The following is a 27,251-nucleotide window of genomic DNA, read 5'->3' as shown; positions in this document are numbered from 1 at the left end:
ATTTAAGTACGTTATTTATTTGAGTATAAGCTTACAAGAATCATTGTCAAAAAAGTCTCAGAATCCTACGCGACATTTATTTATCAGGAACAGTTTATAAATTCTTGTTTTGATTATTGTGTTGATGAATCAGTCGTCGAGTCAAATCAGAGTATTTATAAAGCAAACGAAGTTTATCAAAATAATAACAACAACAAGGGTAGGAGGAATAACGAGACTTCATTAACACGTGATATAAATATATCAGTTGCGTTATACGTGTGTAAATTTCAAACATGATATTAAAATTAGAACGGAAGTGGAACCAGATTGTACTAAAGTAGAACGGAATAGGAATCATCGATTTTGTCTGGGGGATGCTGCACTTGCGTCCTAGTGCATGCGCGGCGCGCCCTGCCCGGCCGAGCCACTCCCAGCTCACAGTGAGACCTCGCTTCGAGCACTAGACTTGAACTGCTTTTAAAAATAATTTTCACCTTCCTAATCCATATTTATTGCAATTGTGAAAGTGAGAAGGACTAGCTGAAGCATCGTGGGATCATTCGCACCAATTAAGTGAGTATTTTTTAATTTTTTATGCTATATCCTTAGACGTTCCTGTAATTGGGTCAGCCTAGATTTTATCGATCGGTCGAGTCTACTGCCACAGGTAAGTTTAACTGGTTCCGGTACACTTTTAATTAATAATTCTGATGAAAGTTTCCCGAAAAGCTGAACGCGTAAGTGGATGAAGATTGTTGAATGGCCGATTACTTAATATTGCAAATGCGAGTATAACGCAATCAACCTCGCCTAGGGTGCACATGTAAGTACTGTACAGGTAAATATTTATGTATTGAATATATTTTAGGCATCTTTTATATAAATTAAATGGGCTAGAGAGAATTCCGCCAAAATAAAAAGGTAATAACCAACTTTTTAACATTTTTACCGATGTTTAGTTTAAAGTCTAAAACGTTTTTCTTATTTTGTTAGTGTTTAAAAGTAAAATAAAAAATGTGCCTTTGTATCTATATATACCCTGCCGACCCAGTTCTCTGCCGCCCCCAACCCCCTCGCGCCTCACCCCCGGTGGCGTATCCGGCCACACCCTGTTCTGTACAAGTAGAGAAACCTGGAGCAACTGTTATTATCGTGTGTCTGCTATAACCTGATGATGTAATTTTTGTTAATTCTTTAATTTTGGGACCTACCTACGCCGGAATACTTTGTGAAACTTTGCCTTGGTAGGTATTTTATATTTTTAACAGATTTGAAAAAAGGAGGAGATTTCTCTATTCGCCCGTATACAGGGTTACTGATAATTCGATACATTCCCTTGGAGGGGTAAAAGTAGAGCTCATTTGCAATAGGTTTTGTCATTAAGTACCCTAGCCGATAGTGATTAGTTTTTGAGATATTCAAGTTTTTGTGTTTTTATTTCTAAGTACCGATTTCAGGCAAAAAATAAAATGCTCCTAAGTGAATGTCCTATTTTGATCCTATTTTTGTGCATAATCTTATACCTAACATCCCAACACTTCCTTAAAATGACAATACGCTGTAGTAGTACCCTTAAACTTTACGTTATGGAGGTCAATTTGCTAGAGTTCAATAAAAACACCCTTATTATTTCCACTTCAGAGTGAATTTGGATAAAAAAGATGTATGGAATGTATTGTACAAATGATTAAAATAATAGCCCTATTTCACTAGCTGAAAAGGGAATGTATCGAATTATCAGTAACCCTGTATATATATCTTTTGTTTTGATTTTTTAACAAAGAATTTCGGTTTGAATTTAGAAACTTCAATAATCTCGAATTATCGATTATATTCCTACCTGAGGTTCATACACGAGTATATGTGCCATCGGTATCGGTAGGAGACGCCCTTGCCCCGCATATCCTTTTATTACCACGACTTTGAAATCAGAATACTATTCTTACTAATGGCGGTGGTGCATCCGAAGTCGAACAAAAAGTTCTACTGCCTTTTAAATACAACTTTAAACTTCGATGTATTTTAATTAAATTTTTAAAATACTTTTTTTTAACTACAATGTGTATAATCCGCGCCAAACTTCTAGTCAGCTCTGAAGTTGTTGCGCGCAGGTTTAGTTAGCATTAGTGATGTTCCGGATATCCGTATCCGCGGATATCCGACGGAAAAAAAGACACGTATCCGTATCCGTTACTTCTCTCGCGGATCTTTTATGGATATTTCAACTTATTAATTTTCAATTGATAGGGTGAAATGCTATATATAGGTGATTAGGTAGATTTAAAAAACTATTAAATTCAATTCAAGTATTTTTTATTTCTTAAAATCAAATATTTGGCACTTTTATATTGCAAACATTTATCGTAATAAGTTACTATACCACTAGTACATAACTCAATGATACTAATCAACTATCTTTAGAATAAGATCAATATTATAGAAAATTATAACATCACTTTTATAAATATAAGAAAATTAAAAAACCAAAACTTAAATATTTTTATAATTATAATGAGATCAATATAATAGAAAGTTATAAGATCACTTTTATAACTATGAGATGATGAGAAAACCAAAACTAAATTCTTATGAAATGATTATTCTAATAATGTAAATTAATAGGCACTACATACCATATAAAATGTAAACATTAGATGACACGAGCAAACACAGTGAAAATTAGAGGAACTTGAAATTGAGTAAGGAAATGAAGATCCGTATCCGGATCCGTATCCGCGGATATACATTTCTAACGATCCGGCACATCACTAGTTAGCATATGCTCCATAACGTAAGGGCAAACTAACGCAGCTATGTACCCGCGGGCGAGAGCGCACAGCGGAGGGTGTCGGGGGTCCCGCGCTGTCTTCGTCCCGCTAATATCTACAATTCATTATTGCGACGCGACTAGTTTATATATTCGGAGCGGACTAGCAGTTTGGCGCGGACTCTAACTAGCTACAGTTGATAATTTGTTTTTTGTAGAATTAATATTTAAAATTAATAAATAATTTAAATATTTGATTCGAAATTAAAACATGAAATTGCTAACTATAAAAGAATATGGCTACATTGCACAACCATACGCAAATTAACGATGACACTACTCATAACAACATAATGAACGTAATGAATAATTACTACATAAGGCAACTTTATAACTATATACCTACTACATAAGATAACGATATAACTAAATAAGGCAACAATGTGACTACAACGACATTATAAATTATAATTTAGCAAAATAACGAAATTACCGAATGAGCGAAAATGAGCGGGTACTTAGGAAAAACTACATCACAATATAGTCTCTTTTACCGAACGGGTACACCGGACGCAACCCTGCACAAACACAAACATATGAATCCACTAAACTTTAATTACCTACTTTTTAGGGTTCCGTACCCAAAGGGTAAAAACGGAAGCCTAAAAAACGAAGACTTTGCTGTCTGTCCCTCTGTCCGTCTATCACAAGGCTATATCTCCGGAACCGTAACACACATGATTTTTTTACAGAAGATGCGTAACGGTGGCCGCTATAACAACAAACAGTAAAAATAAAATGAAGTTGAATATTAAAGGGTGTCTCCATACAACGTACCGGTATTTTTCGGCATTTTTAGATCTAACTGTTAAAACGTACTTGGAAGACAGTTGAAACTTTTACAATCCGTTTACTACTATAACTGGTATTATAATAAATACAACTAAGAACAATAAACAATTCATATTCATAAAATAATGAACATTTTGTGGTACGGAGGCTTCCATGTGCGAGTTCGACTCGTACTTGGCGAATTATTTATTATAATTGTTATTATTATTTTAATATAATTATATGAATCTACGGTAGCAATCACAACATCAAGTCTCACTTACCACATGGGTAGATCGCGGCCCAATGCAACACTGCACAAAAAGATTAAGATTCAGTTTCCAAAATTTGAAATTTTAATTTTTTCGCGATATATTTTTTAACATAAACATATTTGAATAGTAGGCAGTGAGTCCAGGAAAGAACACTACATAACTAGATGGGGTTTTACTTACCGTAAGGGTAGACCGGGACGCGCCGCCAGACTGTACCTAATAAGACAAAAATATTAAACCAATATAAACTTTATATTAAATATTTTCTTTCGTAATTATATTAACACTAAAGCTACATGGTTGCATAAAATGAATTTAAAAAAAGGTTTTTTTAGTAATTTCTCTTTGTTCTTCGCATTGTTCTTAAAAATCTTCTTTATTAAATTATTATCCATCATGGATCTTGTTTATTGTCCATATCATGGAGATGCATAACAACTATTGGTCAATGATATTGGTGCGTCCGCCATATTGGATTCAGAATGACATTACTTAACTTATCAGGCATTGTGATCTAAACCAAGCGTGTGTGCAAAATTTAAGCTCAATCCACAGACACGTATCTAATATACATATATGTCTCATTCAGATGTCAGTAGGTAAGTGGGTCAAATTCAATTTTATTGACTCTCATATAACCATATAACCTACATACGAACTAACAAAGAAAGTTAAGTAGAAGTTATAAAAATCTTTATATTTCCATTCTCAGTCGAAAAGGTATACACACGATGGATGCCATTAAAACAAGTGATAATTTATTTAAAATACGAATATAACTTTAAATAATTATAGTCGTCACAATTTAATAGGCCCATTTTGACACATGCCATTTGTCCGTCGGTACAATTTTACAGGTGCGTTTTTTGTGTCACTATAACTTAGGTATAGGTACATACCATCCATTTCAGAGGAGCTTTCCATTTGAGGAGGAGATTACTCTTTCTTCTCATTAATGGCCCACGTTGTCTGTACACACGTCTTCACTCACTCACTCACTGTTTTTTGGAAGAAGATAATATAAGGAACAAGTTATAAGTTAGCCCGCACATTATTGATGACATCTGGGGATAATGGCTCATTCTATTACAAGCCCACACATTCAAATTGATAAATTATTTACAAAATTCGTCTATACAAATAATTGAAAACGGGTACGAAAATAGTAGTTATGTTGGAAACTAGAAAGATTTTGAGATTTCTTTAAATTTACTTAATACACGTTTAGTGCCACGGTTTCAACTGTGTTTACCTACAATAACTTCCAATGTGCTATGACAGTTTATCTTTATACCTTCATAATATTTTAATAATCATTTAAAAGAACTTCCATTTACTTATATGAGAATTTTTGCTCCGGAGAGATCAAGTTGGATAACCAATTTTGATGAGCAATTTTATTATTTAGGATTCATTGTAGTGGCGGACGGAGGCCCGGGGCGGAAAGTTGCATGGAGCCCCCCGGTCTAAAAAGTTGATTTGATTTTACAAAATTACAAATGTCTTCGCCGAAAAAAATGATTCCAGTGATCTTATTTTTTTAGCTAATAACGCTGTGTTTGGATGCCTTCCAGCCCGCGGAACCTCCCCCCCCCCCCCCCTTACACTGCTAGAGGTTCAGTGGCTATAGTCTGTCCGTACGACCAAGTACGAGTGGTTGCCGTTTTTTAATTTTCTTGTATGGGAACATATTTATTCTAACTTTGTAAAAAAATCAAGTCTATTATGGTTCAAAAGATAGAGCCCCGTGACATACGGACAAACGGCAGAGGCGTAGTAACAGGGCTTTTAACCTTTCGGTATGGATGTAGAAATACTTACGCTTAGAATTTCTGATACTTTCTATTATTTGATTTTAGTAATATCATAAAGCCAATATTATTATGGAATTGAATTGGTTACTTACTTACCCCTGACACTGGAAACAGAACACACGTAAGAAATGACATGGTCGTTTGAAATAAGTTGCTTATCGAAAGTCGCTTTCTCGGAAATCTGGAATTAACCTTCTCTGTTACGCTGAAAGGAACTGGGACTACGTACATGGCTACGGGATCCACGCATGTCTCCGCTCGGCACAAGGTTAGGTCACTAAACATTTTGTTCTATTTCTATTTCATTATTAGCCGTGAACTGATTCTTCTTGAAGTAGGTGTTTACGCCTCCACAAGAATGAACGATATAACTCTTAACTACTTTCACTTCTCACTTATCAACTTTGATAAGTTGATTCCCAAAAGTTGATTCCTATCTTAGGTCGGCTACAGATCAGAACGTACCCCTAACGTACCGAGAAATCAGTATAGTGATGGTGACCACAAAGGATTCTATCACTTTATAATATGTCATTAAGACCAAAAAGTTTTCAAAAGTAAAAAAAAAATCGGAAAATATTCAATAAACAAACCATCCACTAGTAAGTATGGTAAAGTTATTGCAATAAACAAATTGTCGGTTTGATTTGATCCAGAGTAAACAATGATAATTACTATAGGCACATTATTCGTGTCTATGTCGTAAGCATAGATTAGTAAAGATACTTCGCCGCCTTGAAATTGAATGAAGTCACAAATGGCTTATTAGTAAGTTCTTTTTTTGAATTCTTGACAAATAAAAACATTTTTAGAGAAATTTTACGAATAAATAACTAATACTGCGTAATTTATATAATAGATAAATAAGTATTTCAAATATTTTAGGGACATTTTAGCACGGAGACGTGGCAAAACTTTTTTACGCAACTATTTCAATTCTCAAAACTGGGTACATTTTCTTGTTAGGAGTGAGTAATCTTTACTAATCTATGGTCGTAAGGTTAAAAAAATGTCTTTACGACCTCCTATTATTTTAGCAGGATCGATCTTCTGAGGGGAGCAGCTCAAGCAACAAGTTGGCACGATGCTTCTGTTGCCACAGCACCCTTGTGGAAGTATGTTTAAGGAACTAGCCAAAATTAATTAAACATAAAAAGCTGTATACATTTTTAGTAAGTAACCTAACCAGGACACTTGGGTGTTTCTGGTGCTATGCGCAAGCGCAACTGCAAAGCGTTTGAGAATTGCTTGCGTGGCTTCATTGTGGCGACTCAACTCTTTTTTGTCTTTTCTCTGTAAACTCTTATTCTGAATTTAATGTAAATTTTACTACAGTATTATTGCACATAAATAGTTATAGGGGAACGCTGACACCAATTGTACAAATTCGATCAATATTACCAATTGTACAAATTCTATAAATTCTATCAATATTACAAATTACAATGTACCTAATATTACTAAAATTTCAAGAAAAACGGCACTGCATAGGGCTGGCGCTTCTGCTATATCACTAATTTCGTTTTACCAGCGAATTTTCTCTTTTTCGTCTATCATCACAAAATTATTACAAAGCGTGACAATTGCGTAATTTTTTCATAAAAAATATGATTAATGTGAAATAACATTGCAATTTTTTTTTATTTTTGTAAATAAGATTTGTAGTACTTAGGTATTATTTACAAAACTGTCCATTTACAAGCGTATGTTGTACTCAGTTGACAGACTCAGATGTTACCACGAATACAAATTGGCGGCCATTTCTTCTGAATGCATGAAAGGTAAGTTTGTTTAATATCGGCTTTATTTTCATTTTATATATTATTGACAGTGTGACGTTGTTACAGCTATTAAAAAGCAAAAGAAAACTAACTAAATTAATTCATAAAACTAAAAATTTTTATTTCATAATAGTCACGATGTGTTTAACAAATGGTGTTTATCACGATGTTTCGTAAATAAAACGCTTTATATAAAATAATATCAGTTTTGTTTTTATTAATTGAACTTAAAATTAGCGCAGTCATATTCCTCGGTGCACATTTACACTTTATATATAATATACATATACATATCTATTTTTCATATACAATGAGGCATGAAACACATTTTTTTTTAGTATTCATTTTCTATCAAACGATTCCACAATTTCTAAAACTGTTTATTATAAAATTAATATGCGATAATAATACTATTTAAATCAACATTCTGTTTAAATTTTGAACTATCACAGTCATGTACTATAAACCTTTTTTTGAAATGTTTAATTTTAATACATAAAACTTCAAGTGCAATGGCTCGAACTTCACTCGATTTTATAATATAATAGCTATAAATCTAGTATCACGAAAGAAATTAAGAGTAGCTGAAATGATAATTACCAATTATGGCAAACAATTGATCTAAAAATATATGAGCTCAGAACAGACAAGAATAGAACAACGCCTACAAGACTAAGGCCTACCAAGAATGAAATGACTTATCGTCATTGTTTAGGTAAAAGGCATCCTAAGACTTAGGCATCGGGTGCACACATTTAGGTGTAAGGTAACAATCGACTTCGCTTATTTTTTATGTCATATTTAAATACTTTAGTTTTCTTCTTATATAAAAATAATATAGCTGAACCGGCAGTCATATTAATATCATGATAATCCATATAAATGATGTTCAGAGTAATGTAAGAATATTAAGCCGATCAGCTTTACTTTTTTAGATTTTCACAGCCTAAAATTGCCACTACTAGACTGTCTGTTTTGCTGTAAATAGGTCATAGGAAGAAGTTAGTTCTGAAAAGTAACTTCGTTCTGAAATGTTGGATAATCGTGTCGAGCTGGTGGCTACTTCGTTAGCAGTACGTGCGACTTTGTCTTTGAGATGGCCGCTCATCTGCGTTCAACTCAAATCGAGTAATGTCAATGAAGCTGACTCGGCCCTCGTGCGGGTTGTCTCCCTCGAAAGTGGTGTTGGTGACGCCCTTCAGGTCCCGCAAGCGAGCCACGTCCACTCTCCGCTTCTACAACAGAATAGCTTATAAGGATCCAGAACTTGTCCAATAATCCAGCCAATGTTTACGAGGCTAGCAGGCATTGTAGTGCCTGTGTGTAGGTACTAGTTCGATGGCAGAAAACAATAAATGTATTACTTCAGACAGATCATAGTATTTTTTATTCGTCTGTGACGTCTAGAAGATTACCATCAAGAAACCTATTGCACTATTTTTATTAGATGAAAATAAAAAATGAGATGATTAAGCCAATGACAGCCTAGTGGTTAAAAAACTCAGGCCTCTCGATCCCAGAGTCCGGGGTTCAAATATCAGGCACGCACCTCTGATTTTTCAAACTTATGTGCGTATTAGAAATTAATTATCACTTAGTCATCGTGAAGAAACCGGCATACCTGAGAGATTTATAAAAAGCAAATCTCAAAGGTATGTGATGTACCAATAGGTACTAGGCCAGTGCGGTAGACTATGACCTAATTCTTCTCATTCTGAGAGGAGATCTGTGCCCAGCCGTGAGATAATAATAGGTTGATGATGATGATGAAAAAATGAGATAGGCGGTACTCACCTTGGAGCGGTATACTTTGTTGTCGAGTCTTTTGATGCCAGCGAAGTGGTTCTCTATGTCGATCAATTGCTTGCCCTCAGTCTCCGGCAGGATGAAGTAGAAAGCTATGCATCCCGTGAAGCTGTAATATCGCATAAAAAGTTTATTTAAGAACCTTCATCTGTATTGGAACTAACCAAAAACATTGAAAAATGAGTGAAGAAAGACTACTCGTGCTCACTGCCATATACGATGGCATCTGTTCGTTTATTATATCTTAGTCGAGAAACAAAATCTTAAATAAATTACTTCTAATAATATACGTACTAATACTAAAAATATACGTACCAAACAATCGCGTAAAAGCCGTAGGTGCCCCATATGGCGAGGCTACTGACCATGCTGAGGTACATCTTGTTGGTGAGGAAGCCGAAGATGTACCCGACGGCGCTGGCCAGCCCCGCGGCGCCCGACCGCGTGTTCGCGCTAAAAACCTAACGCGTTATCTTATATTACTCGTAGTTACTTTCACTTGCTTGCAAAACGATTCACTAAATTGTATATCATTACCAATAAACAGCCAAACACACAGACACTCAAACAGACTGACAAGCGGCAATAGAATAACGTGGTCATATGTATACAGATTAAATCTCACCTCCCCGATGAGAATCCAGGGTAGTAACCTTATGCCTGTGTGTGTGATAAAAGCCAGCAGCATTAGAAGCGAGGTGGGGATCCAAGAATAAGGGTTATCCTGGAAAGAGTGCAAAGTAATACCTAAATATACACCAAAAAGTTTAAGAGGGTGGCTTTTTGGTTCGATAAATTACGTTCCGTTGTATTTAATTCTGGTTCAAGATTTTCTCAACATTGCTTAGTGAAAAAGAAACATATCTTTACCCTGCCAAACTTGTTCTAGTAATAAAAAAATACATACAACCGAATACAGGATCTCCTCCTTTTCGAAGTCGGTTAAAATAAGAAAGGATTATATACAATTACCTGTTACTTCCTATCTAAAACACTTAAATGTATTTTTTTAAATCACTACTTTATTTGGTGTCATATAATACTATAATATTAAAATTACAATAGATTTCCATCACATAGAATGCTAGTCTATTACTTTATTTATATACAAAAATCTAGATCACATTCGACTGTATTCAGATACTTACCGCGACTGCCGCCTGCGCGGGCGCAGCGGTTGTGTTGGCAGTCACTTTTTCTATTTCTTCGTCTTTGGGCAGCCCGTACTGTAAGAATAAAACGTGTGAGTCTCATCTTTTAACATAACTAAATAATAATGTTATGAGTTATTACATAGAATCTAAGATTTATTATTTAATTTAAAACTATTATGTTTTGGTCATTGACCACTACGAAGTAATCAGATACAGCTTGGTCCCCACTGTTGTCATATTACTGACCTTCATAATTTTACATATACCAAAATAATGTGTTAGGCAAATTTAAATCACAACGACCTATCAAAAATAGCAAGTAGGTTGCAGAGGCTTATTTAACTTTTTTGTGCTTTTAGTTGCTGGTCGCCGAGTACCGCCGAATACCGCCGTGTACCGCCGAATACCGCCGAATTCCGCCGAGTATCGTCGCCCAACCGAAGTGTATTCGAAAAGGTAATAAGATGAGTAGATTTGCTACAGGTCCATCCTTTTCAAGTGCTTTGTGGAACATGTACGCGCCACCGCGTGATAAACTCATAGCAACGAAGGCAGGTAAGATGCAGGTGTACTAACAAAGCGCACGTATGCGTCGTATCCGGCGAGCAGCGCGCAGCAGAGCGCGGCGCCGGCGGTGGAGGCGAGCGCGAGCGGGCGCTTGCCGGCGCGCGCCACCAGCAGCACGCAGCCGCCCGCGCCCGCCAGCTGCAGCACGCCCAGCACCAGCGTTGCGTAGTACTTGTCCAGCGGCGCCTGCAGCATCTGGAATATCGACACCGCGTACGTCTGCGCACGCCACGCCGGACACCTTTTAACTGCATCCATCTTATATGTAAACGATGGCTCGCTGACCTCGTGCCTTGAGCTCGAGCATCGCCATCGTTCGAACTTTATTAACAACTAACCGTATGCACGGATCAGATAGGAAACGTAATCATTTAGTATTAAAAACACATTCTTCACAATCCGTGTTTACTTCACTCTTTATTTTATTTGTGACATGTTTAATACTACTTTTTACTAAGTTATTTCTCATATACTTGGTATTATTTTCCTTAGCTGGTTTATAATAAATAATGTGTAATTTAATCAAATCTTATAATTGATTACTTAAAAAGTATACTTTTCTCATCTTCTAATCTCGACGTATAGCGGTAGATAGCGTTAAAAATTATTTGTTTGTTTATTTTTAAGGTACAACATATCTCGTGGTCGGAGTGTACCTGGAGAGTGGTCATTCCACTGAAGTGTCCCACGAAGAAGGCGTAGCAGACCAATCCGAAGGGCAACAGAAAGCTGCGCTCCTTGTAGTGTGATAATTTTTCCGCCAGCGTCTCTTCTTCGTTCTCCGAAATCCCTGCATAAATTTCACAAAGGTTGAACAGTTGAAGGCGGGCACCACGGGACAAGCGATGCCTCTGTACTACGGTAGCCTGTCTCAAGCGGATCGGGCGGAGCAGGCGGTTCGCGCTGCGTTTGCGGCGGAAGTCGCCCGGGCGATCGATGAGGAACCAGAGGCGCCAGCATTTCACGCTAATATACTTGCGGAACAAGTCGATGATACTATGCGTAATTTACGCAGGCTTGATGCGGAACGGATTTACGTAGATCTGGACATGGCTAAACGAGATTCGCTGCGTACAGTTTCGAAAATCTCTAACAAAATAAAACAAATTATCCGTATGTGTAAACTCCGGTTAAATCAGTTGAAAGTCCCACAGTCATTGCTAAAAGAACTGGCCACTAAAGTCCGCGCTAAATTCAATAAAATGATAAATAATTTAAAGACTCGTGTCTTACAGCTGTCCACTTTTATACGCGCTCGCTTCGATCAGTGGCTAAGGGCCGTCGATGGAATAACCCCGGAGTCCTACGATGCAAAAATACCCATCATAGAAGGCAATTGCCAATTGGCAGTGCACGAAGTAAATAAAGTCATGCAATTGATTTTCGGGTGGTTTAACATGTATCTGACAATGATGCACACCAGCATGAAGGAATCCTGCAAGGACAGTAAGACGGGCCCAGAGTTTTTGAAGCGCTTTTGTAAGTGGCAACTACAGGCCCGAAAGCTCTGCGGTTTTGTGATGTCTCTGGTCCCCTTCATCTTAGCCGCTGCCTACAAACAGATTGGCTCTTTCAACATGCCTTAAATGAGCGAAAATTAAACTTCCACGCTGCAGGCAAACAGAATTCCTAAAACAAGAAAACAAGAATTTCAAATTAATAAATAGAATACATAATTTCCGATAGTTACGCCTCCTCTTAATCTCTGTTAAAACCGATATACTACTTAATCTGACCTAACCTATTCCTTTTATATTTGATCTTTTGTACAAGTATTTAGTAGGTGATATTTTCCCACGATAGAAATGTCTAAAAGGTAAAAGCGCACGGATACCCCGGACTCGTTCTTTAAATTCAAATGATGATGATGTTTTTTAATTGTCATGTATTACAGTAAAACTAATCTAAAATGACCGTAAGCCCAAACGAAATGAAAAATAAAACAGAAACCATATATACTACATATAATTTATTTTTAAAATCTAGACACATTGTACATTTCTATCTGGTTGGAAGACACCTTACGTGTATTATCTTTTTATATCATAAAGCTACATATATATTATAAAATTATCTAAAATCCGACTGTAGGTACTCGTATATAGGTACTTATTATAGCATCAACATTAACATTATTATTATTATTATATATACTATTATCTTATACTTATTGTGTATTCGTATATGTGTATTGTGTACCGACCTTTATGTTTATTGTTTATTCACATACAAATACTTATTCTTCTACTAATATTACTACTTATATGTAATCTTCTAACATATGTTAATATTATATGTATTATACTACAGTAGGTAGTATCTAACATAAGTAGTGTGTGTTACTTCGCTGCTCTGATTTTGTCTTTTTCGGACAAAACACACTTATTAGCGATAGTAGAGTTAAAAAAATGATGTCTATTTTAACGTGTTTAACTAAATCTGTAAATAAAAACATTGTCACTTTGGACCCAAAATTCGAATTTAAAAAATATTTTTATTGCTTTACAAACATTTTCTATCCTAGCATTTCAATAACATTGAATTAATTATACATACATATTTAAGTATACTCTTCATGTAAATATTTTTTATTTCGAAACTAAGTACCTACATGAAATCATGTACCTGTTGAAATCCCCATTAAGTTAATAAGTTATATTATGATTATACGAGTATTAATGTTATTGTAATACTATAATTTAGTAGAATATTTAACAAAAGCAAAGCAGCAGCTAACAAACGGCATATCATCATTTCATCTCATCCTCTCCAGGAGTAACACAGCGATCTCATTCATAAATTTCCTTACACAATTTATGTTCGGCGATCATTCACTCATAATGATATTGACAATGTTATACTAATATATTATTATATTAAGTTATGTAAGGTATTAGAGTGTGTACTGTGACGACTGTGTCGTAGTAATAGATGGAATTACAAGACATACAAGGAGGGTACTCCTTGTATGTCTTGTAATTCCATCTATTTCTCACCCAAACTGTGTGAAACAATTTATGAAAGTTCCATTTCAAGGAGCATAACATGATCAGAACGCTGAACATCCGCTGAACTGTTTCCTGGAGCTCTCGTTGCTTTGTATTTATGGACAAAATTGTATACTGAACATTGACTTACCAACAAAATGACGTGAAATAAATATCAGATCACGCGAGAGAAAACCAGTCAATATGTAGGATTCATCAGCAACATAACCATTATTGATTAGACATTTGGCAAATGTTTTAAATTTGAAGCATTAAAATATCTTTAAATTATATCTATTCACTGTTAAACACTGTTGTAGCAGTTTTTGAATTTGTATAACTTTTAATTCAGACGCTTTTGAACGAAGTCTCTTTGATAGTAGGTTAATGCCACTTACCTACTTTATTTAAATATTTATGTATTCATATGTTGAGACTGATCCGCCTCTCCTTAGTGCTCTATTAACGAACGACTGTTATCGAAGTGGCACTTCTGTGTTGTATAGCGATGAATCCAGCTTTAATTTTTAGTATGAAACATTTGGATTTAAAAGGCGTCTTAGACTAACGTTATTTTCTTGTATCAATATACTGTTCTTCGCTCAATGTATCCTCCTTTAGGTAATTAATACCTTCACTATGGCACAGTACAAATCTTCTACTGTGACTATGGTATCTACGATAAGATAACTTTATATAAACATTTAAGTATGTAATTATCCAAGTAGGAATTTTAGCATTCTCGGTGTAATGTTCTAACTGCTTTTGTGATGAATGTTTTTATAATAAAAAATACAAAAATCCAATTATTGTTTTATTGTTGAATAAGAGTATTTAAAATTATAACAAAAGTAGATGTTGCGTCGGTGCGACGTGCGTGTGTTGTCTTTTTTAGAATTGTGAAAGATTTTTTCACAATTTTGTATGTATTTAATAAAGTTGTGGTTCTTTTGGGGCAGTTTGAAATAATATGAATTAAATAATTATTGCAAATATAAAATATATTCATTAGCATAATATTTGGCTTGTAAATATTCTATGTCCTTAACAAACACATCATACAGTACAAGTGAGTCCACTGGTACCAATAGCCTGGAATATTCGATGATCATATAAAAAATACATCTTATTTTTTACATAACGACCATTTAGAATCTGAAATGTCTCCCGTATATTCATTGTATCCTCTTTCGTCGGTTTTCCCTCAACTACTGGAAAGTTAAAAACGTACAAAAATGTAGCTCCCAGTGTTAAGACGAAATAGGTAGACAAAAGTCATGACGACAAGCAAAAAAATATTATTGTGATACTTAAATAGTTCTTTAATGCAAAGTCCAAAATAATAGATGAATGAAGAAGAAAAGAACTAAATCTGACAACCCTTTAGGCCGCGTTCTATAAACGCCCCATACGAAGCGATCCGCTCAAATGTTGCCAAGCTCAAAATATTTCACTTCGAAAAATGCATTTTTTCGTGCATTTTACAAAGTGGCAACATCAGGGCCCGTCATCTTGTTGAAAAAAAAAATAATGCCTAACAGAAACATTGAGAATATTCGAGAAAATAGTTAAAATATTAACAATCCACCAAGATCCAACCTCACAAACACATCGAAAATTGTAAAATTTCAATCACAATTATCTCACCGACAAAAGAACGACACCGACATTATAATGTTTCAAATAAATAAGTAAATAAAAAAGTTGGTAATGTTATCTGATACTATCCACCAGATCAACTGTGTTTACCTACAATATCTTGCATTTACTACTTACAAAAACGGATACTATACAGAAGAACCGTCACACCAGCATATACGCAGGGTATTATTACAAATATTATTACAAATTAACATTGATTTGATGTTTACTCAGGCTTTGAAATGCACATTGCACGCGTACTAGCCGCTTATGTACGTATGTATAAAGATTAAATGGTGATAGTTTTACGTGGACCTAGATGTCCAAATCTGAAAGAAGGTACAAGTTTACTGCAAACTGCATTATTAATTTTATTTCCCCTGGCTGGGAAGTAATCGAGTTTATTTGAAAAAATACAGACAGATTTTAACATAATATGAGATGTAGTTGGATTCGTCTAAATTGTGAGAGTTTGTTAATTCCTTTCTGTTAATTATTTTTAAGTAGTCGGGTTTTTTTGTTTTCATAATATATTCTAGTTAAATACTTACTCATATGAGACGTTGAAAATTAGTCCTCTGGTAGGACTTCAGACCTACATCGAGTTGGCTGACAGCTGAATTTTTTGAGCAACGAAATGAAAATGTTTTTAAGGTGGTAGAACCTTTGTGGTTGGACCTATTTCTGCCTATTAACAGTAATGTTAAGTGCTGCTGTTTTCTGGTTTGAAGGGTGTGGTATGGGAGACATACTTTTCCGAGGCGTTCCAGCTTATTCCTCTGGAGTAGTGGCGCATCTGTTGCCGACCTCAGATAGGAATATCTAATCCTATCTGGGGTTGATTTCAGATGTCCATGGGCAGAAGTAGTCACTTACTATCAAGTGGACTGACTTGTCTGCTACTTTTAGATTATGAAATGCATGCTCGTCTGCTATTTTTATATTATAAAAAAAATAAAAATAACATATTTGGAATAAGTACCATTTCCTTTCTTAAACAGCGCCTGTATGTCCCTTAACTCATCCTCCACTGCTTTGGCTCCGGTCCAGCCGCGGAGCCATTGTAAACTCTGAAATACGAATTAATTCATTAAATCAAATATCTACCTAACCTATTCTATCGCATAGAAATTCTATCACAAGGAAACTAACTTGAATATTCTACATTTTATCAAAGTTATACGAAATATATTAAGCTATGAAAGGTTACAGAAATTTCGATGACGGTGTAACAACCTTCACTCCTCTCATCCTGACTTAGTACTCATTTCGAGACAAACTAACTTCTATTAGAGATACCGCGATGACACTTAACACACTGCAATATAACCTGCAACCCTCATTATTAGTTTTTTATAATATTGTGCTCGTATAATTGTTTTACTCTAATAAGGGCTGCTGATGCGTAGCTGTCTAAAGGAAAAGTCTGATTCTTTCCCAGGCAAGCAGTTACATTAAATTAATCTGAATTAGTTTCCCATATGCTACAGCCACTTACCCGTGGCTAACAGATAAGACTAACTACTGAGGTGGGTACTCGTATTCAGCATGTAATCTCCTTTCTATTCTCACCTGGCAACCGGCTTGAAACAAAAATAACAAAGTACGTAGGTTTAACATGGTCACCTTGCGCGCCTCCTCGTGTCGCTTCCTCGAGACCAGCCAGTGAGGGGACTCCGGGATGAAGCACAGCGCTACCACCGCTAGGATCTGAAATGGATTTTTTAATGCAACCGAGGAAATATGCGTTAGATGTGAATACTTGTACATAGACATCTTAGGTATCAGAAACCCCTCCAAAACTCATGCCGGGTTAATAGTTAGGTAGTGCTCGCTGAGGATTGGCTACAATCACACCGAAGGGAACTGGGGTGTATCGATTGACATATTCCAGCAATCATAATAAGAATCTCTCGAAATTCGCTCGAAATTTAGTCACACTCCCCACAGCGTCCTTCTTTGCTTAACTTTGTATCGAACCAAGTGGCTTTAGGATACTAATACCTTATATTTAATAAATAATCAAGTACCTACTTACCGTGAAGGAAATGTTGAGTAAGGCGACGGAGCGCCAGGGCAGCAGCAAGCCGAACAGGAACTGCGTGAAGACGCCCAGGATGATGCACATGGAGCTGGTGGCGGTGAGCGACCCTCGCAGGTGCGGCTGCGTCACCTCCGCCACGTACGTCAGCACCTGGATCACCAACACGTGTTTCAGTGCGCACACGTAGCATAGCAGCGGTGGTTAAGAAACTCGACCTCTCGATCGAGGGGTCCGAAGTTCAAATCCCCGGCAATTTCTGATACGCACCTCTCAATATTCGAAATTATGTGCGTATCAGAAATTGATTATCACTCGCTTAAAACGGTGAAGCGAAACATCATGAGGAAACCTGCATACCTGAGATATTTATAAAAAAAAAACTCTATGGTATGTGAAGTATCTAAGGTATGTGAAGTGAACAATACACACATCAAGCTATCAAATTGTGCATTCCTTATAAACCACGTCCTAATCGCATCGCTACTCATTTATATCACCTATCGCATCACGTTAAGTACATCATCGATAAAAATATAGTAAATGTAAAGAGTACCAGAGAAGACCAGTATAAACGACCACATCTAGTGCTATTTCGCAAATCAATACAAGTAACTTCAGCCTTATGATAATCTCTTATCGATAAACGATCGACTATGTCAATCGTCGATATTATTTGCGTTTCCTATTCACCGCCTTGTAAAAATCCGATAAAGATGTTTGAAATGTCTACATTATTCCTAAGTTGCAATTGTTCTAAATTCCTAAACTCCAATTGCAGAAAGCAATGCTTTTAAGAAATCTACTAGGAAATATGTGAACATTTTTTTTTGTTCCTGTTTATATTTGTAGTACTCGTGTTCATGTTTACTTTGGACTGTGAAATGGGCACGGAGGTGATTTTAGTATGAAAAAAGCTTAGACTCAAGTATACCAAGAACTGGTAACGTTCATAAACCTTAAAACATTAAATAGTAAGTGTCGTTACAATCATTTTGAGGATACTAATACGGTAGTGATGCTAAATACGAAAAGATAAAAAATGGTGTCAATTATTTTGCTTTTCCTGCTTGACATAAGCAAATTATTTACCCAATCGGACTTCAGTTATTTTCTAATTAAATATAACTAGTTATATTTTTCAAGGAGTTGACTAAAACCACCCATGACCGCTTATGAATCTTGTCTGTACAAACATAGCATGAGAATGACTGAATATTATATACAATATATATCCAAACAAGATCCTAGTTTCATTCATCATTCGAGTACAACTGGACATGGTGGACGGAATGCCCGTTTGCTTCTTGTATTACGTAACAACAGAGGTTGTTCCTCGCACCGCTGATCGGACATGCATGGAGAATTTCGTCTAAATTACATCTTTGATTTGTAATATCATTATATATATTGATAACAATAAGCATTTTATTATTGTTTTTCAAGTATTAAACTAGCGTGAAAATGTGGGGGATGAACGAAGCGCTCTCCCGAGCAACACAGGACTCCAATGGGAATCCCGGACTTCTCGGAGTCCTCTTCATTTCACTGAGGTCATCTCCCGGAATAGGGTTTTAGTGGGTGAATGTATCACTTATTCAGTTGTCGCGCCCACGACATTGGATATCTTATGAAACTATCATCCCTCGTCAACAAAGAAGGTGTTACTCACGGGGGCCTCGAGCAGTCCGCCGGCCAGGCCGGTGAGCGACAGCGCGGCGTACAGGTGGGCGGAACTGGTGGCGAAGTGCAGGATCAACCAGGCCACGAAGAACGGCACGTTGACCAGCTGCATCGCGCGCCGCCGCCCCAGCGGCGTCGTCACCACCCCCGACATCGCACAACCCAGTGGCACCACGATGAGATTTATGGATCCTACAAGTTAACGTTTCATTTATTTATGGCGGTAGGACCATTTGTGGTTTGACTGCGGACCCACCACCGCTATTTATTTTCACTTTACAATAGCAATCCTGAGAAATACTAAAGCATCGTTCATCGATTTTGGCTCAAAGATTCCTTCATATCCATTAGATAATATATAATAACTTCGGTCGGGTGGGTTGCATGGTTGTTACATAGCTAATACAACTTGAATGACCTAATATCTTTATATACATATTTCTTATGTGCGTGTGTATGTCACTGAACTCCTCCTAAGCGACTGGACTGATTTTGATGAAATTTGTTGTGTGTATTCAAGGGGACTTGAGAATAGTTCAGATTCACAATTTAGTCCGTGGGAAAAGGTTTTTTAATTAATTTTTAATTCGTAAGTAGCTGTTGATTTTGGAATGTTTCACATTGGATTCGACAGACTTCGCTACCATCGCAGTTTCAAATATTAAATAATAATCTATTTTAATGACAGTTTTTCCCAGCAGTTGGCGCTGCGATCGAATTGAAAAAAATATTTTGTTATCATTGAGTTATTTTCGAGCACGTGCTGAATCAATATCTATATATATGAAGAAAGTCCTGTTAGTTACACTATTTATAACTCAAGAATGGCTGAACCGAGTTGGCTGAAATTTGGTGGCGAGGTAGCTTAGAACCAGGAAAAGGACATAGGATACTTATTATCCCGTTCGACCGCGTTTCCGTGAAATCATTTTATAACTCAAGAACGGCTGAACCGATTTGGCTGAAAATTGATGGAGAGGTAGCTTAGAACCAGGAAACGGACAGAGGATACTTTTCCGTGAATAAATAAGGGTTGAAAGTTTGTATTAAAGTCCCCCAGTTTGATGCAAAACTGTATGAAAATTGTTATTTGGGATTTCGATAGAAAGTAATTAAATATCTATTTTACGATATTTGGAAAATCAACCCTTAAGTTGGTTAAATAGGGGTTGGAACTTTATTTTAAAATCCGTTAATTTAGAAGGCACTTCGTTTAGAAGCCGGCAGATTTTGAAGCAAAGTCTATGAAAATTGGAATTTAGCTTTTTGATTGAAAATAATAGAACACATATTTCACCGTTTTTGGATAATCAACCCTTAGGGTCGTTTAATCGGGTATGGAACTTTAATTTAAAATCCGTTAATTTGGAGCACTAAGAAAATTATCATAAGACATAATCAAGCATCTGAGTCACTGTTTGTTTTTTAGATCAACCCTTAAGACTGTTATAAACGGCCTTTCTATTTACACACCTGTTTCAGCATTTTTAGCTATTCAACAATCAACCCTATTAGAGTACTATAAGTTAAGAAAGTTTCTTAAAAAAACCGTTATTGAAGTTATAGGTACTTCTACTCGCGTGTTTGTAAAAATAACAGAGTGCAGGGAGGTAGAGTGAATTTTATTTAATTGTATTTCTTATTTTCCTGTTCTCCTGTGGCCATTTCCGAACATTTACCAGTAGTTTATGGACCTAATACATAAATTACACGAGTGAAATCACGGGGTACAGATAGTCACTCATAATTAGGTGGTACGAAGTTCACCGGGTCATCTAGTATTGGTATAAATTTTAGTTACGCCATAAATTTTAAGCGCTCAAGCGTATCATCTTTTGAACTTACAAAAAATGCGGATCCTATGCTATTAATCTTTTCGTATTTCTGAGAAGTAATACAAGTAATGTCAGGACGACTGCCCCTGGCATACACCGATAGGTCAAATTACGTTATATATTAACCAGCTAATGTCGGATCTTTTTATGTTGTAAGTATTGTAACGACTCAAAAGTAAGAGTATACGAGTATATAGTATATCCTTCTCATTTCGGGTTCAATACCAACATCAAAACAACGGATTCGTTTGTGAGTTTTGTGATGGAATTGCATTGACATTCAAGACAGTCGTCCAAGAGTGACCAAGTCGTACACTGATGGACTACATTTTATTATTTAATAAACAATTAACTGTGCGCATTGCGTTCTGTTAGCAGCACAACAGTTGAGTTACAAACGTTGTGATTACGTTTTGTACTTTACTTTACTTTATGAACCATGGTACACCCCAGTTATTCAAATTATTTGATAGTTATATTATACATACTTATTACACATGATTTTATCTCATTTTTGTTAAATGTATATAAATTAAGTCCTTATTGTGAGAGGAAATAAATGATTTTTAATATTATAATAGTTAATAGTAGTCGTAGAGTCAACTTACCCTCACGATACTCTGATTTGGAACGAAACATGTTTTGGTATTGGTATGTATGGTGGTGTATATTTCTATATTTTCCATGCGTAAGTAACGTACATATGTGGGAGGAATGCTCATAATGCACGGTTTAAAATATATACCAACAGACAATGGTAACGGATTGGTGCGCAGTAGTTTTTATTCTAACTTTATAGTTAAGTTATAGCGATAATTTAATTTAAGCGTTTTTACAAATTCCGTCTGCTCGTAGAATGCATTACAAATATTTTATTGACGTCAATACCAGTTTACATTAACATCGCCATTGCAACATTAATCAATAATCAATCAATAAAGCTATAAAAAGGTTTCGCAACAATGGACTGCCTTCTTAATCTTCGAGAGACTGTTAGAACTATTTGTGGTTTGGCAACACCTCATCCTCTGTCTTGTGACTATAGTGTTAAGCGCTGTTGTTTACTGGGCTACAGAGACATATTGTGGCGTTTCTGCACTTGCAGGTGTAACATTGCATCTTAAATAGGTCTCTATAGTGCCTGAGGTTGCTTGCAGGTGGCTCTGGACGGCAAAGGACCACTTTCTGTTAGGTAGACGCGTATACTATGTACCACTCCTATATTATAAACAAAACCGGGACGCGAATCGCATTTCACCAATCTTTATTTATTCGGAATTATGTACGTAAATATTAAATACTTAATATTTATCTTTTAAAAATTAAATCTCCATAAAGCAATTACAAAATGATTCACACTGAACAAAATAGATAGTGGTCGTCGCGTCAAGGCGATCGAGATGCAACATTGACATTGTAGCCGGAGATCTGTGCTCTATGGTTAAGGTCTGTTGGCCATAAAGAATAGCTTTAATACCTTCCTCGAAATTTACGGTATAAAAAGTTACCATCAACCGAACAGCATTCAACGTACATTCAAATGTAATTCATAATTCAACCTAAGGACATCGTACTAAAATAACCTTAAGAAGAAAAGACTAAGGCACCCCAAAATTGGTCAAGTGCGAGTTGAACTCGCACACGGTGAGTGACGTACCACCGAATTTTAATATTTTTCTTTTATTTTTAATATATTTTGTTATCGTGGTAAATAAATTAGTCTCCAGTACAATAAATGTACAGTTTAATATTTCACAATGGACTTAGACACTTCAGTGGCTGTTATGATAACAAATACTAAAAACAAAAAAAAAGTGTTAGTGGAACGGAATTACGGTATCCTCCAAAGGCGAGTTCAGCTCGCAATTTGTCGATAATTGTTTTTAACTTACCAATCCAGGATATCTCGGATTGTTCCAGTTTCATTTCCTCCTCCGCAGGCTCCCGCACAGCCGGGATCAAGATAGTGGGGAATCCGAGCGTCATGCCATATCCTGGAAGAATACAGGCGATCCTATACGTCATTTCATTTGTAAGTAGGTACTTTGTATTGTATCTGAAAAATATATATTGCCAATCTTTTAAATAATTGAGTGTTTAAAAATTCAAAATATTATTAAATTTTAAGTATTATTATTTTGGATTTTATATTGATCATATAGACATATTAAGGGTCCTTTGACACATGAACAATCTGACGAGGACATTGACGCATATTTTAAGATATTTATGGGATATATCGCGTATGAAAATAATTTCGCAAGCAACATATCGCAGGCAGCGTACATTCCCTCGTGCGAGCAGTAACACCACAAATTCGCGGTAACGACTGTACCGAGATTGTGATGCGAGGCTCACGACTTTTCTTTTAAAAGCACCTATGTTGCACACTAGCAACACCAATCGTTGCTACAATCTTTCAACGTACAATGTTTAGGGATGATTACAAAATTCATTTCTTACAGTAACTACTTAGGTACTTATCACCAGGTGCACCGTCTGCCGAATACTTCATTTTCTATTACATAGGAGTAGCAGACGCACATGCAGTCCACCTGACGATAAGTGGCTACTACCGCCTATGGACATCTGTAATCAAACCCAGATTCGATATTCCTATCTGAGGTCGGCCACAGATGCGCCACTACCCCTGAGGATTAAGCTGGACCGCTTCGGAATGGAAAAGTATATCTTCCTTACACACCCTTTAAACCAGATCACAGCAGCGATTAACACTGCTGTTATGAGGCAGAAAAAGGTGTGACGGTGATGCCGCCGGAGTCGAGCATACTATTAACAAAATTGCACAGGAGTTAATTATGCAGCATTGGATGATCTTGTAAATAATCGTATGATACAAACTCGCATTGTCCACACACTAATTAAAATATGAATCCTTATATGTTTAATAGAAAACTGTATTACATTAATTTTCCTTTATATAATAACTTAATTCGATGTAAATGACAAAAAAATATTTTATCATTTAAAATGACACAATTATTTGTAGAACACAAATGTTATTATAATAACCTACCAGTAAAAGAAGTACAAGTTAATAGGTGTAATACAGGTTTTTATTAATTATCAATTATCACTATCGCAGTTCGTTTTGCATAGCTAGACATAGCAAAAATACAACCAGAAATAAAGAAAACTTTGATAAAAATATCTTCTAAAGGATTTCTAACGTCAGAGGAATATAATTCTTACGCCATTTGTCCACCGCCACCGCCACCGTCACCGAGCCGATACCGATAATTAATGACGGCGCCGAAGTACTGGTACAGTACATACATTTACTATACCCGCTTATCCACCGCACGTTCGTCGGCCGAGCAGCGTCATCCCGGCCGCCGAGATTTCGAGTAGATCGGCGTGACCGCTAGATTTGCACCGAGATTTTGCACTCGTTGGAACTTGTCCATACACTGCCGTCACACGCGTGACAGTTGGAACAAAATAAACCGCCGATATAGGTCGCGGTGGACAAACAATCGCCGTCACGTCATATTAAAATCGGCCCGAAGTAATCTCGTTCATGGTATCGATTAGGTCGTCACCTAATCGGTTGGAGTGGCGGTGGACAAACGGCCTTATGTTAGAATATGCAAAATATTGCAAAACAGAAATAAAGAGTTTAAATGGTAGAGGTGACATTCGCTGATGTTGCTTCATTCAGGTTTTAATATATTTTCTAAGGACACTTAATTACCTATTTTCCACAAAGCAATATATTAAACAGCCAACCATATAGGTAATACAAAGCGGAGCGCACGTAATCGTGACCAAACGGATTAAATAAATAGCTGTCTATACAGGGTGTCCCGTAAGTACCACGACAAACTTGGGGAGAACATAGGTGAGGATCTGACCTCTCTGGGAAAAAAAAAAAATACCTTGGTAAAAGTGTCACCGTTTTTGGTAACCAATTATGATATTGTCATTCAAATTACATACATGTACGAAGTTTCACTTCGAAACGACAGTTCAAAGTAGGTAAAAAGTAACTTAATAAATTGTAATACTTTGTTTGCTAGATAGTTACTAAATTGTTTTTTTACAAATGAAGAATGATATTTTTAAGTGTGTAACTAGGTAATAATGTAATTTAGTACTGCCTGACACGTTGTGAGTCGGTAGAAACCGTAACTTAAATAAAAACTCTATCATTACGTTTTAGTTGGTTTCAGTCCCTTTCATGCAAAAACGGCCTTAACTTTTTTTTTCAACTTTAAATAGTAAGTGTGGTACCTTTTTGAAATTTCTATTAACTGGACATATTTTTTGGTGCAACGTACACTTATAGTTCAGTACATTTTTTTTTCACCGCGACGAGTCAAAGTTGAGGGAAAAATAGTAAAAAAATTAAAATCTAAAAACATCCCTCTTTTTTTCATAGTTCCTTTACATCTTTTAACTAATTTACATTTCAATATGATAGACCAACTATCTGATACTATTTATCAGAAAAAATTAACACTGCAACACCAAATTTGTACACGCAGTTAACGAAAGAAGATGAAGAGGGCTGAATTTCTCAAAAAATCTAAAACAATTGATAGTGCAAAAACGGTGACACTTTTACCAAGGTAATTTTTTTATCCCAGAGAGGTCAGACCCTCACCTATGTTCTCCCCAAGTTTGTCGTGGTACTTACGGGACACCCTGTATAGTTGCACGTTTTTCATCGTGATCTATTTATAAAACCAAGTGAAATATGCACTAATAGCTTAGTGGTTGAAAGCGACTTCTAGATCGAGGGAGCCGAGATTAGAATCCAGACGTCTAATTTTTCTAATTTACGTGCGTAGGAGAAATTCATTGTCACTTGCATAAACGAAAAATATAGCGACGAACCTACACGCCGAAAGGTCTTTAAAAAAAGTCGAAGATATGTTAAGTCTACCAATTCGCACTTGGTTAAATTGGTGTACTAATGATACGGTCTAAACCCTTCTTATTCGAAGCAATCATTAAGATCTGCATCCATCAGTGGGACACTAATGGAACGACATAGTAACTAAAATATAAATAAAAAGAGTTCCTCCAACGCCGGCCATGCATTGGCAACTCCTCCGGTGTTGCAAATGTCCATAGGTGACGGTGACTGCTTTCCACCAGGTAGCCCGTCTGCCTTATCGTTAGGTTAAAAATTAAAAAAAAGTAACGTCAGACACAGTCAAGAATTAGATAAGTGATGACTTGTGGTTATACTTCACTTCACTATTTTATTTAAAGGAAAAGGTCCGAAACCGATATACTATTTTGCAAATCCGAAAGTTCACATCCGTAACTTCCCTAAATTCGCCAAAGGTGTTGTTGCTTAAAAATAGCACGTCTTCTAACGCGGTAACAGAGCAGTGACGAGTCCCAAGGCCCGGGTTTGAATTCATGGTATTTTTAATTTTTATAAGATCATAATATTATTATTATAAATACCTTATTATTATCCGCAAGTAGAGACATATGTAAAATATTTAGTATATCGGTTTCGGACACGGCTAACAGATAATCCGAAAAAAAAATATATCCATAACCGTATCCAGATCCGAACTTTCGTATTCGTGATTTCCCTAGAAAATATCGATGCTGCACCGCGTTTTCCGCGTTCAGATACTGCAAATTGTACGGGGATTACTGTTTGATCGCTGCATAGCTTCCGAAATGTATCTAAATGACCGGTGCTATAAGTAGTGTCTGCTGAGGTTCTTAAAGATCGATTACGAGTATTATAACAAACATTGAGTCCCCGAGACCGTGAGATTACTTGCACATTCGTGGAAAACGTTGCAGGCGTTAGCTATGCACCCTGTAGGTACAGACTTGCGCATCTGTATAAATATTCATTAACAACAGAACAATTACTTAATTTCACAACATTAAGCCGTACTGCTATCACGTGGATGACCCGACTGCGTCCTTGTGTTCAATGAACAACATCTACGGTAAATGTCAGGTTAGGTATTATCCAAAATTATTCAAATATATATATATTTATTACGAATAGGATAGTTTCAATTATGGTTAGGGAGTTCTATAACACGCCTACAAGAAAGCCTTTTCCTTTAAATAAAAAAGCTACAT

General features: G+C 36.2%; 1 protein-coding gene and 1 long non-coding RNA gene across 6 annotated transcripts in view; one reads left to right on the top strand and one right to left on the bottom strand.

The window, feature by feature from the left end:
* Positions 1-374: 374 nt before the first annotated feature.
* Positions 375-11,740, top strand: LOC140743200 (uncharacterized). The gene is made up of 3 exons (XR_012102403.1): positions 375-555; positions 10,770-10,866; positions 11,605-11,740. It is a non-coding gene; the product is annotated as an uncharacterized LOC140743200 (long non-coding RNA).
* The window catches only part of LOC140743195 (facilitated trehalose transporter Tret1), a 27,582-nt gene continuing 7,877 nt past the window's right edge, over positions 7,547-27,251 (bottom strand). For 3 of the 5 annotated variants that reach the window (XM_073074270.1, XM_073074268.1, XM_073074269.1), the window contains exons 3-14: positions 23,057-23,158; positions 19,319-19,521; positions 17,644-17,799; positions 17,232-17,315; positions 16,588-16,675; positions 11,634-11,767; positions 10,987-11,196; positions 10,405-10,482; positions 9,882-9,980; positions 9,572-9,717; positions 9,245-9,365; positions 7,547-8,685 (exon numbers count right to left, since the gene is read on the bottom strand). In XM_073074270.1, coding sequence (XP_072930371.1) covers positions 8,518-8,685; positions 9,245-9,365; positions 9,572-9,717; positions 9,882-9,980; positions 10,405-10,482; positions 10,987-11,196; positions 11,634-11,767; positions 16,588-16,675; positions 17,232-17,315; positions 17,644-17,799; positions 19,319-19,521; positions 23,057-23,158 — 1,589 coding nt within the window. In that variant the 3' untranslated portion in view covers positions 7,547-8,517. Of the gene's footprint in view, positions 8,686-9,244; positions 9,366-9,571; positions 9,718-9,881; positions 9,981-10,404; positions 10,483-10,986; positions 11,197-11,633; positions 11,768-16,587; positions 16,676-17,231; positions 17,316-17,643; positions 17,800-19,318; positions 19,522-21,772; positions 22,151-23,056; positions 23,159-24,472; positions 24,512-27,251 lie in introns of those variants that run through there. The other 2 variants (XM_073074271.1, XM_073074272.1) reach the window with 2 other exon arrangements.

This window comes from Epargyreus clarus, unplaced genomic scaffold (assembly GCF_041222505.1).
Source record: "Epargyreus clarus isolate Ecla_fem2 unplaced genomic scaffold, WU_Ecla_fem_2.2 ptg000007l, whole genome shotgun sequence".
Classification (NCBI taxonomy): domain Eukaryota; kingdom Metazoa; phylum Arthropoda; class Insecta; order Lepidoptera; family Hesperiidae; genus Epargyreus; species Epargyreus clarus.
This window is presented reverse-complemented; position numbering and strand designations above follow the sequence as displayed.